The sequence below is a fragment of the Mustelus asterias genome, unplaced genomic scaffold (genome assembly GCF_964213995.1).
Source record: "Mustelus asterias unplaced genomic scaffold, sMusAst1.hap1.1 HAP1_SCAFFOLD_395, whole genome shotgun sequence".
Taxonomy (NCBI): domain Eukaryota; kingdom Metazoa; phylum Chordata; class Chondrichthyes; order Carcharhiniformes; family Triakidae; genus Mustelus; species Mustelus asterias.
Genome location: NW_027590350.1, coordinates 199,694 through 213,921, shown reverse-complemented (window position 1 = coordinate 213,921; position 14,228 = coordinate 199,694). Strand labels below are relative to the sequence as shown.

The 14,228-nt window shown below is 51.3% G+C and overlaps 1 protein-coding gene across 5 annotated transcripts in view; it reads left to right on the top strand.

Annotated features, from left to right (window-relative positions):
* The window catches only part of LOC144486551 (large neutral amino acids transporter small subunit 3-like), a 90,082-nt gene that overhangs the window by 41,498 nt on the left and 34,356 nt on the right, over window positions 1–14,228 (top strand). For all 5 annotated transcript variants that reach the window (XM_078204606.1, XM_078204601.1, XM_078204604.1 and 2 more), the window contains 2 exons: window positions 13,146–13,238; window positions 13,504–13,637. In XM_078204606.1, coding sequence (XP_078060732.1) covers window positions 13,146–13,238; window positions 13,504–13,637 — 227 coding nt within the window. The remainder of the gene's footprint in view (window positions 1–13,145; window positions 13,239–13,503; window positions 13,638–14,228) is intronic.

Genomic DNA, 14,228 nt, shown 5'->3' with positions numbered 1-14,228 from the left:
TGTGACTCTCTCTCTCTGTGACTCTCTCTCTCTCTGTGACTCTCTCTCTCTCTGTGACTCTCTCTCTCTGTGACTCTCTCTCTCTGTGACTCTGTCTATATGTGTCTCTCTCTTTCTCGCTCTATCTCTCCCTTTCTCTCTCTCTTTTTGTCTCTCTCTCTCTTTCTCTCTCTCTCAGTGTCTGTCTCACTGAGAGCGGGGGGGGATAGGATGAGAGGGAGATACAGAGAGTGTGAGAGACAGCCCTGGTTGAAGAATGCGGAGTGTGAGTTTGTGCTGTGTCGTATCAGTGCTGGCATTTGGCAGAGGTGCCATGGACATGCTGAATGTTTGGTGAACTGGCTGATTGAGGTGAATCTATTCCGGGCGTTCCCTCTCCCTGGCCAATGGGACAGGGGGAGTGAGCAGATGCCACAATCCACGCACGCACACACCCCTCTCACTCCTCCTCTCCTCTCACACACCCTGACAAGGACTACTGGAGGACTGGCACAAAGCCCAGCGAAGCCGGCACCTTCTCTCTTTCTCTCTCTCAGAGTCATCGAGTCATAGAGGTTTACAGCATGGAAACAGGCCCTTCGGCCCAACTTGTCCATGCCACCCTTTTTTTAAAAAAACCCCTAAGCTCATCCCAATTGCCCCCATTTGGCCCATATCCCTCTATACCCATCGTGCCCATGTAACTATCTAAACGCTTTTTAAAAGACAAAATTGTACCCGCCTCTACTACTGCCTCTGGCAGCTCGTTCCAGACACTCACCACCCTCTGTGTGAAAAAATTGCCCCTCTGGACACTTTTGTATCCCTCCCCTCTCACCTTAAACCTACGCCCTCTAGTTTTAGACTCCCCTACCTTTGGGAAAAGATATTGACTATCTAGCTGATCTGTGCCCCTCATTATTTTATAGACCTCTATAAGATCATCCCTCAGCCTCCTACGCTCCAGAGAAAAAAGTCCCAGTCTATCCAGCCTCTCCTTATAACTCAATCCATCAAGTCCCGTTAGCGTCCTAGTAAATCTTTTCTGCACTCTTTCTAGTTTAATAATATCCTTTCTATAATAGGGTGACCAGGACTATACACAGTATTCCAAGTGTGGCCTTACCAATGTCTTGTACAACTTCAACAAGACGTCCCAACTCCTGTATTCAATGTTCTGACCAATGAAACCAAGCATGCCGAATGCCTTCTTCACCACTCTGTCCACCTGTGACTCCACTTTCAAGGAGCTATGAACATGTATCCCTCGATCACTTTGTTCTGTAACTCTCCCCAACGCCCTACCATTAACTGAGTAAGTCCTGCCCTGGTTCAATCTACCAAAATGCATCACCTCGCATTTGTCTAAATTAAACTCCATCCGCCATTCGCAGCCCACGGGCCCAATTGATCAAGATCCCGTTGCAATTGGAGATAACTTTCTTCACTGTCCACTCTGCCACCAATCTTGGTCTCATCTGCAAACTTACTAACCATGCCCCCTATATTCTCATCCAAATCATGAATATAAATGACAAATAACAGTGGGCCCAGCACTGATCGCTGAGGCACACCGCTGGTCACAGGCCTCCAGTGTGGTGGACCTCAGTTGTGCCTTTGTCCTATATGGACCACCGTTGTGTGTGTTTGTCATACCTGGACACATCCCCTTCCAGTTTGGTTCCTCCCCTCAGCACCTAGTATAAAGGTGGCTGTCTCCTCCCCCTTGTTCAGTCCGGGTCGGTTAATTGTTGGGATCTGCTCCTGATTCTGTTGTGAATAAAAGCCTACACTTATATTGGCATATCGGTAGTCTTTCGCCTTATTGATAGCGCATCATCCAGTTTGAAAAACAACTCTCTACAACCACCCTCTGGCTTCTGTCAAGAAGCCAATTTTGTATCCATTTAGATACCTCACCCTGGATCCCGTGAGATTTAACCTTATGCAACAACCTACCATGTTGTACCTTGTCAAAGGCCTTGCTAAAGTCCATGTAGACAACATCAACTGCACTGCCCTCATCTACCTTCTTGGTTACCTCTTCAAAAAACTCAATCAAATTTGTGAGACATGATTTTCCACTCACAAAGCCATGCTGACTGTCCCTAATCAGTCCTTGCGTCTCTAAATGCTGTAGATCCTGTCTCTCAAAATACCTTCCAACAATTTACCCACCACAGGTGTGAGGCTCACTGGCCTGTAGTTCCCAGGCTTTTCCCTGCAGCCCTTTTTAAACAAAGGCACAACATTTGCCACTCTCCAATCTTCAGGCACCTCACCCGTGACAATCGATGATTCAAATATCTCTGCCTGGGGGACCCGCAATTTCCTCTCTATTTCTCTCTCTCTCTCTCTCTGTATCTCTCTCTCTCCCTCTCGCCCTCTGTCTCTCTCCCTCTGTATCTCTCTCTCTCTCTCTGTATCTCTGTCTCTCTCTCTCTCTTTCTCTCCCTCTGTCTCTGTCTCTCTCTCTGTCTCTGTCTCTCTCTCTGTCTCTGTCTCTCTCTGTCTCTCTGTGTCTCTGTCTCTGTCTGTCTCTGTCTCTGTCTCTCTCTGTCTCTCTGTGTCTCTGTCTCTCTGTCTCTCTCTGTCTCTGTCTCTCTCTGTCTCTGTCTCTCTGTCTCTGTCTCTCTCTCTGCCTCTGTCTCTCTCTGTCTCTCTGTGTCTCTGTCTCTCTGTCTCTGTCTCTCTCTGTCTCTGTGTCTCTCTCTGTCTCTGTCTCTCTCTGTCTCTGTGTACTTCTGTGTTTCTCTCTCTCTCTCTCTCTCGCTGCTTCTCTGTCCATGAAAGTAGACTCTGAAAGGTCTGGCACTGGGAAGTTCTGTGGGACACAGGGACCTTGGCGTGTTTGTCCACAGATCTCTGAGGGGGGAAAGGCAGGTAAATAGGGAGGTGAGAAAGGCACATTCACACTGGCCTTTATCAATCGGGGTGTAGATTACAGAAGCAGGGACGTCCTGTTGGAGTTGTATCGAACTTTGGGGAGGCCACAGCTGGAGCACTGGGTGCAGTTCTGGTCACCACATTATAGGGAGGATGTGATTGGACTGGAGGGGGTGCAGAGGAGATTCCCCAGGACGCTGCCTGGGACGGAGTGTTTAAGTTATGAAGAGAGGTCGGAGAGGCTTGGGTTGTTTTCATTGGAGCAGAGAAGACTGAGGGGGTGACCTGATCGAGGTGTTGAAGATTATGAGGGACACGGACAGAGTGGATAGGGGGCAGCTGTTCCCCTGAGTTGAAGGGTCAGTCACGAGGGGGACACGGGTTCAAGGTGAGGGGGGGAGGTTTAGGGAGGATGTGAGGGAAAGTTTTTTTAGCCAGAGGGGAGAGAGAAAGAGAGAGAGACAGAGAGAGGGACAGAGAGAGGGACAGAGAGAGGGAGGGACAGACAGAGACAGGATTCCTGATCGGTAAGGGAATTAGGGGTTATGGGGATCAGGCGGGTAAGTGGAACTGATCCACTTCAGATCAGCCATGATCTTATTGAATGGCAGGGCAGGCTCGAGGGGCTAGATGGCCTACTCCTGCTCCTATTTCTTATGTTCTTATGAGAGAGAGGGACAGACAGAGAGAGAGAGAGAGGGACAGACAGAGAAACACAGAGAGAGAGACACAGAGAGAGAGAGGGACACAGAGAGAGAGAGGGACAGAGAGAGAGGGACAGAGACAGAGGGACACAGAGAGAGAGACAGAGAGAGAGAGGGACAGAGAGAGAGGGACAGAGAGAGAGGGACAGAGAGAGAGAGACAGAGAGAGAGAGAGACAGAGAGAGAGAGGGACAGAGAGAGAGGGACAGAGAGAGAGAGGGACAGAGAGAGAGGGACAGAGAGAGAGGGACACAGAGAGAGAGGGACAGAGAGAGAGGGACAGAGAGAGAGGGACAGAGAGAGAGGGACAGAGAGAGAGGGACACAGAGAGAGGGACAGAGAGAGAGGGACACAGAGAGATGGACACAGAGAGAGAGGGACAGAGAGAGAGGGACAGAGAGAGAGGGACAGAGAGAGAGGGACACAGAGAGATGGACACAGAGAGAGCGACAGAGAGAGAGGGACACAGAGAGAGGGACACAGAGAGATGGACAGAGAGAGAGCGACAGAGAGAGAGGGACAGAGAGAGAGGGACAGAGAGAGAGGGACACAGAGAGATGGACAGAGAGAGAGCGACAGAGAGAGAGGGACAGAGAGAGAGAGGGACACACAGAGAGAGAGGGACAGAGAGAGAGGGACACAGAGAGAGGGACACAGAGAGAGAGGGACAGAGAGAGAGGGACAGAGAGAGAGAGGGACAGAGAGAGAGGGACAGAGAGAGAGGGGCACAGAGAGATGGACACAGAGAGAGGGACAGAGACAGACAGAGGCAGAGAAAGAGACAGTGTAAAATATTTGCCGGCAGTTGTTAGTTGGACAGAGGGGGGACAGCGGGCAGCAATGGTTCACTGGGCTGTGTCCTGATGGTCTCCGAGTGTGATGGAACCAAGAGAGGGGGAGAAGCCAGTTAAATGGACGGTCAGATAGGAGAGCAAAGCTTTGGATTGAGTCTGAATCTCGATGTCAACCTGGCAGTTTGCCCAGTGGGCACAGTGCCAACCATTCTGCTCATTGCAGCCTCCCTCCTGTCTCTGTCACTGTCACGCGGTGAGCGTGTGCTGACCAACTGATCTTTAAATCTGTCCCCCACCCCTCACTCTCTCTCTCTCTGTCTCTCTCTCTCTCTGTCTCTCTCTCTCTCTGTCTCTCTCTCTCTGTCTCTCTCTCTCTGTCTCTCTCTCTCTCTGTCTCTCTCTCTCTGTCTCTCTCTCTCTGTCTCTCTCTCTCTGTCTCTCTCTCTCTGTCTCTCTCTCTCTCTGTCTCTCTCTCTCTCTGTCTCTCTCTCTCTGTCTCTCTCTCTCTGTCTCTCTCTCTCTGTCTCTCTCTCTCTGTCTCTCTCTCTCTGTCTCTCTCTCTATGTCTCTCTCTCTCTGTCTCTCTCTCTCTGTCTCTCTCTCTCTCTGACTCTTTCTCTTTCTCTCTCCTTTCTCCCTCTCTCTCTCTGTCTCTCTCTCTCTGTCTCTCTCCCTGTCTCTCTCTCTATGTCTCTCTCTCTCTGTCTCTCTCTCTCTCTGACTCTTTCTCTTTCTCTCTCCTTTCTCCCTCTCTCTCTCTGTCTCTCTCTCTCTCTGTCTCTCTCTCTCTGTCTCTCTCTCTCTGTCTCTCTCTCTATGTCTCTCTCTCTCTGTCTCTCTCTCTCTGTCTCTCTCTCTCTCTGACTCTTTCTCTTTCTCTCTCCTTTCTCCCTCTCTCTCTCTGTCTCTCTCTCTCTGTCTCTCTCCCTGTCTCTCTCTCTATGTCTCTCTCTCTCTGTCTCTCTCTCTCTGTCTCTCTCTCTCTCTGACTCTTTCTCTTTCTCTCTCCTTTCTCCCTCTCTCTCTCTGTCTCTCTCTCTCTGTCTCTCTCTCTCTGTCTCTCTCTCTCTATCTCTCTCTCTCTGTCTCTCTCTCTCTCTATCTCTGTCTCTCTCTCTCTCTGTCTCTCTCTCACTCTCTCTCTGTCTCCCCCTCTCTCTCTCTCTCTCTCTGTCTCTCTGTCTCTCTCTGTCCCTCTCTCTCTCTGTCTCTCTCTCCCTGTTTCTCTGTCTCTCTCTGTCCCTCTCTCTCTCTCTCTCTCTGTCTCTCTCTGTCTCTCTCTGTCCCTCTCTCTCTCTCTCTGTCTCTCTCTGTCTCTGACCCTCTCTCTCTCTGTCCCTCTCTGTCTCTGACCCTCTCTCTCTCTGTCCCTCTCTGTCTTTCACACACACCAAGGTCACAGCACTCTGTCCCCAGATGTCCTTGGACAGACAGCTGTTCTGTGTCCCAGAGCCTCTCATCCTTTGCCCCTTCGACCATCCCCCATTTCCTCCATTGCCTCCTCCCCCTCCCCCCCTCTGGATGAGGGTGAGAGTTCGCGGAACGTGGCCCCTGACGGAACGCGACAGTAAGCGTTGTGTATCCCGGCATTGTGTCCAGCTGACCAGCCTGTGTCACTCAGATACTGTCACAGCTGGCCTCACAGCTGTCACATCTGGAGCGGCACCCGGGAAGGACTGGAGAGAAAACCCTCACTACCGGCCCCCCCAATTCATACCTATTGTCCCCCATCAAACAGTCCCGGGACAGGTACAGCACGGGGTTAGATACAGAGTAAAGCTCCCTCTACACTGTCCCCATCAAACACTCCCAGGACAGGTACAGCACGGGGTTAGATACAGAGTAAAGCTCCCTCTACACTGTCCCCATCAAACACTCCCAGGACAGGTACAGCACGGGGTTAGATACAGAGTAAAGCTCCCTCTACACTGTCCCCCATCAAACACTCCCAGGACAGGTACAGCACGGGGTTAGATACAGAGTAAAGCTCCCTCTACACTGTCCCCCATCAAACACTCCCAGGACAGGTACAGCACGGGGTTAGATACAGAGTAAAGCTCCCTCTACACTGTCCCCCATCAAACACTCCCAGGACAGGTACAGCACGGGGTTAGATACAGAGTAAAGCTCCCTCTACACTGTCCCCCATCAAACACTCCCAGGACAGGTACAGCACGGGGTTAGATACAGAGTAAAGCTCCCTCTACACTGTCCCCCATCAAACACTCCCAGGACAGGTACAGCACGGGGTTAGATACAGAGTAAAGCTCCCTCTACACTGTCCCCATCAAACACTCCCAGGACAGGTACAGCACGGGGTTAGATACAGAGTAAAGCTCCCTCTACACTGTCCCCATCAAACACTCCCAGGACAGGCACAGCACGGGGTTAGATCCAGAGCAAAGCTCCCTCTACACTGTCCCCATCAAACACTCCAAGGACAGGTGCAGCACGGGGTTAGATACAGAGTAAAGCTCCGTCTACACTGTCCCCATCAATCACTCCCAGGACAGGTACAGCACGGGGTTAGATACAGAGTAAAGCTCCCTCTACACTGTCCCCCATCAAACACTCCCAGGACAGGTACAGCACGGGGTTAGATACAGAGTAAAGCTCCCTCTACACTGTCCCCCATCAAACACTCCCAGGACAGGTACAGCACGGGGTTAGATACAGAGTAAAGCTCCCTCTACACTGTCCCCCATCAAACACTCCCAGGACAGGTCCAGCACAGGGTTAGATACAGAGTAAAGCTCCCTCTACACTGTCCCCATCAAACACTCCCAGGACAGGGACAGCACGGGTTTAGATACAGATTAAAGTTCCCTCGACACTGTCCCCCATCAAACACTCCCAGGACAGGTACAGCACGGGGTTAGATACAGAGTAAAGCTCCCTCTACACTGTCCCCATCAAACACTCCCAGGACAGGTACAGCACGGGGTTAGATACAGAGTAAAGCTCCCTCTACACTGTCCCTATCAAACACTCCCAGGACAGGTACAGCACGGGGTTGGATACAGAGTAAAGCTCCCTCTACACTGTCCCCCACCAAACACTCCCAGGACAGATACAGCACGGGTTTAGATACAGAGTAAAGCTCCCTCGACACTGTCCCCCACCAAACAGTCCCAGGACAGGTCCAGCACGGGGTTAGATACAGAGTAAAGCTCCCTCTACACTGTCCCCATCAAACACTCCCAGGACAGGTACAGCACGGGGTTCGATACAGAGTAAAGCTCCCTCTACACTGTCCCCATCAAACACTCCCAGGACAGGTACAGCACGGGGTTAGATACAGAGTAAAGCTCCCTCTACACTGTCCCCATCAAACACTCCCAGGACAGGTACAGCACGGGGTTAGATACAGAGTAAAGCTCCCACTACACTGTCCCCATCAAACACTCCCAGGACAGGTACAGCACGGGGTTAGATACAGAGTAAAGCTCCCTCTACACTGTCCCCATCAAACACTCCCAGGACAGGTACAGCACGGGGTTAGATACAGAGTAAAGCTCCCTCTACACCGTCCCCCATCAAACACTCCCAGGACAGGTACAGCACGGGGTTAGATACAGAGTAAAGCTCCCTCTACACTGTCCCCATCAAACACTCCCAGGACAGGTACAGCACGGGGTTAGATACAGAGTAAAGCTCCCTCTACACTGTCCCCCATCAAACACTCCCAGGACAGGTACAGCACGGGGTTAGATACAGAGTAAAGCTCCCTCTACACTGTCCCCATCAAACACTCCCAGGACAGATACAGCACGGGGTTAGATACAGAGTAAAGCTCCCTCTACACTGTCCCCCATCAAACACTCCCGGGACAGGCGGTGTGTTCGAAGACAGTCGAAGTTGACACCATTCGTCTGGCTGGGGTTGGTGACCCAGGTCACTGGGGGGTGAAAGGTGGGAGTTCAATCCCTGTTGAAAGGAGGCTGAGATGGATTGCCTGAGCTGTCTCTGGCAGTGCTTGAATTTCAGGATCCCCCTCTCACACCGTCTGTTGCTAAGGAGGCGTTGACGTCTGTCCTGTTTAGTTGTGCAGTATCCAGCTGGTTCTGGAAGCTTCTGTCCTGAGGCCCTGCTCACAACGTCTGATGTCTTTCCTTTGCTCCACGTGAAAGTCAGCGTGGTTGTACATTGCAGCAAGGCCCAGCTGAAACGCAGGTCGTTCCTGCAACCCGTCAATCTGAATTTTGTTGATCTTTTCCCCGTGTTTGTCCCTTCCTTTCCCCCTCACTGTTAATATTCCCAGGGTTTTAGCTGAGGGCTGGGTTTGAGTAGCCAGACTAAATTGCCCCTTAGTGTCCAAAGATGTGCAGGTTAGGTGGATTGGCCATGCTAAATTGCCCCTTAGTGTCCAAGGATGTGCAGGTTAGGTGGATTGGCCATGCTAAATTGCCCCTTAGTGTCCAAAGATGTGTAGGTTAGGTGGATTGGCCATGCTAAATTGCCCCTTAGTGTCCAAAGATGTGCAGGTTAGGTGGATTGGCCATGCTAAATTGCCCCTTAGTGTCCAAAGATGTGCAGGTTAGGTGGATTGGCCATGCTAAATTGTCCCTTAGTGTCCAAAGATGTGTAGGTTAGGTGGATTGGCCATGCTAAATTGCCCCTTAGTGTCCAAAGATGTGCAGGTTAGGTGGATTGGCCATGCTAAATTGTCCCTTTGTGTCCAAAGATATGCAGGTTAGGGGGATTGGCCATGCTAAATTGTCCCTTAGTGTCCAAAGATATGCAGGTTAGGGGGATTGGCCATGCTAAATTGTCCCTTAGTGTCCAAAGATGTGTAGTTTAGGTGGATTGGCCATGCTAAATTGTCCCTTAGTGTCCAAAGATGTGTGGGTTAGGTGGATTGGCCGTGCTAAATTGCCCCTTGGTGTCCAAAGATGTGTGGGTTAGGTGGATTGGCCGTGCTAAATTGCCCCTTGGTGTCCAAAGATGTGTAGGTTAGGTGGATTGGCCGTGCTAAATTGCCCCTTAGTGTCCAAAGATATGCAGGTTAGGGGGATTGGCCATGCTAAATTGTCCCTTAGTGTCCAAAGATGTGTAGGTTAGGTGGATTGGCCATGCTAAATTGTCCCTTAGTGTCCAAAGATGTGTAGGTTAGGGGGATTGGCCATGCTAAATTGTCCCTTAGTGTCCAAAGATGTGTAGGTTAGGGGGATTGGCCATGCTAAATTGCCCCTTAGTGTCCAAAGATGTGTAGGTTAGGTGGATTTGGCGTACCGCTCTGTGTCAGATTGAAAGAATGTTCGGCAACTTAAAGTGAATTGCGGGTAAGAATGGAATCGGAAACAGGTCCAGCAAGTTCGGCAGGAAGTCAAATGGAATGTGGGTTTTGAATGTAGGTGTGGGCGGAGTTCCTGTACCGGGTATTACCGTCACCGCACGGTGTTGAGTCTCTGTCTAGGAGCAGGAGTAGGCCACTCTGCCCCTCAAGCCTGTTCTCCCATTCTACAAACTCCTGCCATGGGGCCGCACGGTGGCACAGTGGTTAGCGCTGCTGCCTCACAGCGCCAGGGTCCCGGGTTCGATTCCCAGCTCGGGTCACTGTCTGTGCAGAGTCTGCACATTCTCCCCGTGTCTGCGTGGGTTTCCTCCGGGTGCTCCGGTTTCCTCCCACAGTCCGAAAGTGCTGGTTAGGGTGCATTGGCCGTGCTAAATTCTCCCTCAGTGTTACCCGAACAGGCGCCAGAGAGTGGCGGCTGGGGGATTTACACAGTAACTTCATTGCAGTGTTAATGTAAGCCAACTTGTGACACGAATAAATAACCTTGATGTGATAGTGACCCTTGACCCCACATTCCTTCCGACCCCAGATAACCTTTCACCTGCTCGTTATTCAAGGAACTATCTCGCTCCGCTTGGAAATATTCGCAGGTTCTGCTCCTTTAGAGGAAGAAAGTTCCAGAGACTTCCCACCCGCTGAGAGAAAACATTTCTCCCCCTCTCCGTCTGAAATGGGCCGCCCCCTTATTTTTAAACAGTGACCGCCCCCCCTCGTCCCAAACCTCCCAGAAGGGGAAGCATCCTCTCCACATCCACCCCGTCCAGACTCCCTCAGGATCTGACAGGATTCATTTGAGCCATCTCTCACTCTTCTAAACTCCAGCAGATACAAGACGTAACACCATAAGACATGGGATCAGAATGAGGCCACTCGGCCCATCGAGTCTGCTCCGCCATTCAATCATGGCTGATATTTTTCTCATCCCCATTCTCCTGCCTTTTCCCCATAACCCCTGATCCCCTTATTAATCAAGAACCTGTCTATCTCTGTCTTAAAGACACTCAATGACCCGACCTCCTCTGTGGCAAAGAGTTCCACAGATTCACCACTCTCTGGCTGAAGAAATTCCTCCTCATCTCTGTTTTAAAGGATCGTCCCTTTAGCCTGAGGTTGTGCCCTCTGGTTCTAGTTTTTCCCACTAGTGGAAACATCCTCTCCACGTCCACTCTATCCAGGCCTCACAGTATCCTGTAAGTTTCAATAAGATCCCCCCTCATCCTTCTAAACTCCATCGAGTACAGACCCAGAGTCCTCAACCGTTCCTCACACGACAAGCTCTTCATTCCAGGGATCATTCTTGTGAACCTCCTCTGGACCCTTTCCAAGGCCGGCACATCCTTCCTTAGATACGGGGCCCAAAACTGCTCACAATACTCCAAATGGTGTCTGACCAGAGCCTTATACAGCCTCAGAAGTACATCCCTGCTCTTGTATTCTAGCCCTCTCGACATGAATGCTAACATTGTATTTGCCTTCCTAACTGCCGACTGAACCTGCACGTTAACCTTAAGAGAATCTTGAACAAGGGTTCCCAAGTCCCTTTGTGTTTCTGATTTCCTAAGCATTTCCCCATTTAGAAAATAGTCGATGCCTCCAAACCTCCTTCCAAAGTGGATAACCTCACACTTTTCCACATTGTATTCCATTGTATTAAAATCCCGACATCTCCAATTTTTCCTCAGCAGATCCCCTGCCCTTTCCTGTGTTAGTCTGGGAAACCTTCTCTGAAGTGCGTGCAACATATTCACACCTCTCCTTCAATCAGGGCGCTGTACGCAATACTCCAGGTGCTGGGGCACCAATGCCCTGTACAACTGAAACAGAACCTCCCTGCTTTTACCTTCAGTTTCCCTCCCAATAAATGATAAAGTTCTCTTCACTTTCGCTTTCTCTCGCTGTTCCTGTATATCAGCCTTTTCACACTCTCAGAAGGAGAGTGCAGAAGGAGGCCACTCTGCTCCGATCCTCTGACATCTTAACCAGGCCTATCCCCGTAAGTGGGGGATTTACCCCGCTAATCCACCCAACATGCACATCTTTGGACACTAAGGGGCAATTTAGCATGGCCAATCCCCCTAACCTGCACATCTTTGGACACTAAGGGGCAATTTAGCATGGCCAATCCTCCTAACCAACACATCTTTGGACACTAAGGGACAATTTAGCATGGCCAATCCCCCTAACCTGCACATCTTTGGACACTAAGGGGCAATTGAGCATGGCCAATCCCCCTAACCTACACATCTTTGGACACTAAGGGACAATTTAGCATGGCCAATCCCCCTAACCTGCACATCTTTGGACACTAAGGGACAATTTAGCATGGCCAATCCACCTAACCTGCACATCTTTGGACACTAAGGGACAATTTAGCATGGCCAATCCCCCTAACCTGCACATCTTTGGACACTAAGGGGCAATTTAGCATGGCCAATCCCCCTAACCTGCACATCTTTGGACACTAAGGGGCAATTTAGCATGGCCAATCCACCTAACCTGCACATCTTTGGGCACTAAGGGGCAATTTAGCATGGCCAATCCACCTAACCTGCACATCTTTGGGCACTAAGGGGCAATTTAGCACGGCCAATCCACCTAACCTGCACATCTTTGGGCACTAAGGGGCAATTTAGCATGGCCAATCCACCTAACCTGCACATCTTTGGGCACTAAGGGGCAATTTAGCATGGCCAATCCACCCAACCTGCACAGGGCGGCACGGTAGCACAGTGGTTAGCACTGCTGCTTCACAGCTCCAGGGAGCTGGGTTCGATTCCCGGCTTGGGTCACTGTCTGTGTGGAGTTTGCACATTCTCCTCGTGTCTGCGTGGGTTTCCTCCGGGTGCTCCGGTTTCCTCCCACAGTCCAAAGATGTGTGGGTTAGGTTGATTGGCCATGCTAAAATTGCCCCTTAGTGTCCTGAGATGCGTAGGTTAGAGGGATTAGCGGGCAAATATGTAGGGATATGGGGGTAGGACCTGGGTGGGATTGTGGTCGATGCAGACTCGATGGGCCGAATGGCCTCCTTCTGCACTGTAGGGTTTCTATGATTCTATGATCTTTGGACACTAAGGGGCAACTTAGCATGGCCAATCCACCTAGCCTACACATCTTTGGACACTAAGGGGCAATTTAGCATGGCCAATCCATCTAACCTGCACATCTTTGGACACGAAGGGACAATTTAGCATGGCCAATCCACCGACTATACAGTACAATCCTTCAGTCAATAATAGATGTTAGGTCAGCAGTTTCTCGGGCCAAATCCTTTGGAGGTGAAATGAGGTTGTATATAGACTGGGCCTCGGTGTGTGGGGGTGTGTGTGTGTGAGGTTGTATGTTTGTGTGTGTGAGGGTGTGTGGAGGAGGCACATTGGCGGTGTGGCCTACCCTGAGCACAGAGAGCATGCTGGGAATCGGTCGGCCGTATTGGAAAGGTGGCCATTTTGCCTAACTTGTTTTCCTCTCTCCATTCTTTCCCTGCAGTTACCCAACATGTTTGGTAACCTGAGGTCCACCATGATGTCCTTAATGATTGGATCCTATGCCTCTTCTGCCGTCACTTTCCCCGGAATTAAGGTGAACCCCATGTGCGCTCTCTCTCTCTCTCTCACTCTCTCCTTGCCTCTCTCTCTGTTTCTCTCTGGAACTGTCACCCCACATGGAGGGTGACCCAAGCTGGGAATCGAACCTGGGTCCCTGGTGCCGTGAGGCAGCAGTGCTAACCACTGCGCCACCGTGTCACTCCAGGCTATGTCAGCGGCTAGGCCGGGAGTGAAGCCTGGGCCTGGCCTTGCGGTGCACGTGGTTGGGATTAAAGGCCACTCTCTTCTTTTTGCCACAGGTGATCTATGACTTTGGTGTCCCGTTCATCACCATCATGTACACATGGGCCGGACTGGCATGCGTAGTCTTCCTGAACTGTTACTTCAATTGGCCTCTGGAAACCTTCCCGGACCCTGAAGAAGGCTCTTACACGTAGGTGAAAAGGACCCTCGCTGTTTGCACTTCACCCCCGGGTTGTGGGTAAGGGAGTGACGGCCCGAATCATTCAGTCAGCAGTGCTGGCAGCCAACTTGGGAACAGCAAGATTCCAAAATCAGCGCTCCCTCAGCACTGACCCTCTGACAGTGTGGCACTCCCTCAGCACTGACCCTCTGACAGTGCGGCACTCCCTCAGCACTGACCCTCTGACAGTGCGGCACTCCCTCAGCACTGACCCTCTGACAGTGCGGCACTCCCTCAGCACTGACCCTCTGACAGTGCGGCACTCCCTCAGCACTGACCCTCTGACAGTGTGGCACTCCCTCAGCACTGACCCTCTGACAGTGCGGCACTCCCTCAGCACTGACCCTCTGACAGTGCGGCACTCCCTCAGCACTGACCCTCTGACAGTGCGGCACTCCCTCAGCACTGACCCTCTGACAGTGCGGCACTCCCTCAGCACTGACCCTCTGACAGTGCGGCACTCCCTCAGCACTGACCCTCTGACAGTGCGTCACTCCCTCAGCACTGACCCTCTGACAGTGCGGCACTCCCTCAGCACTGACCCTCTGACAGTGCGGCACT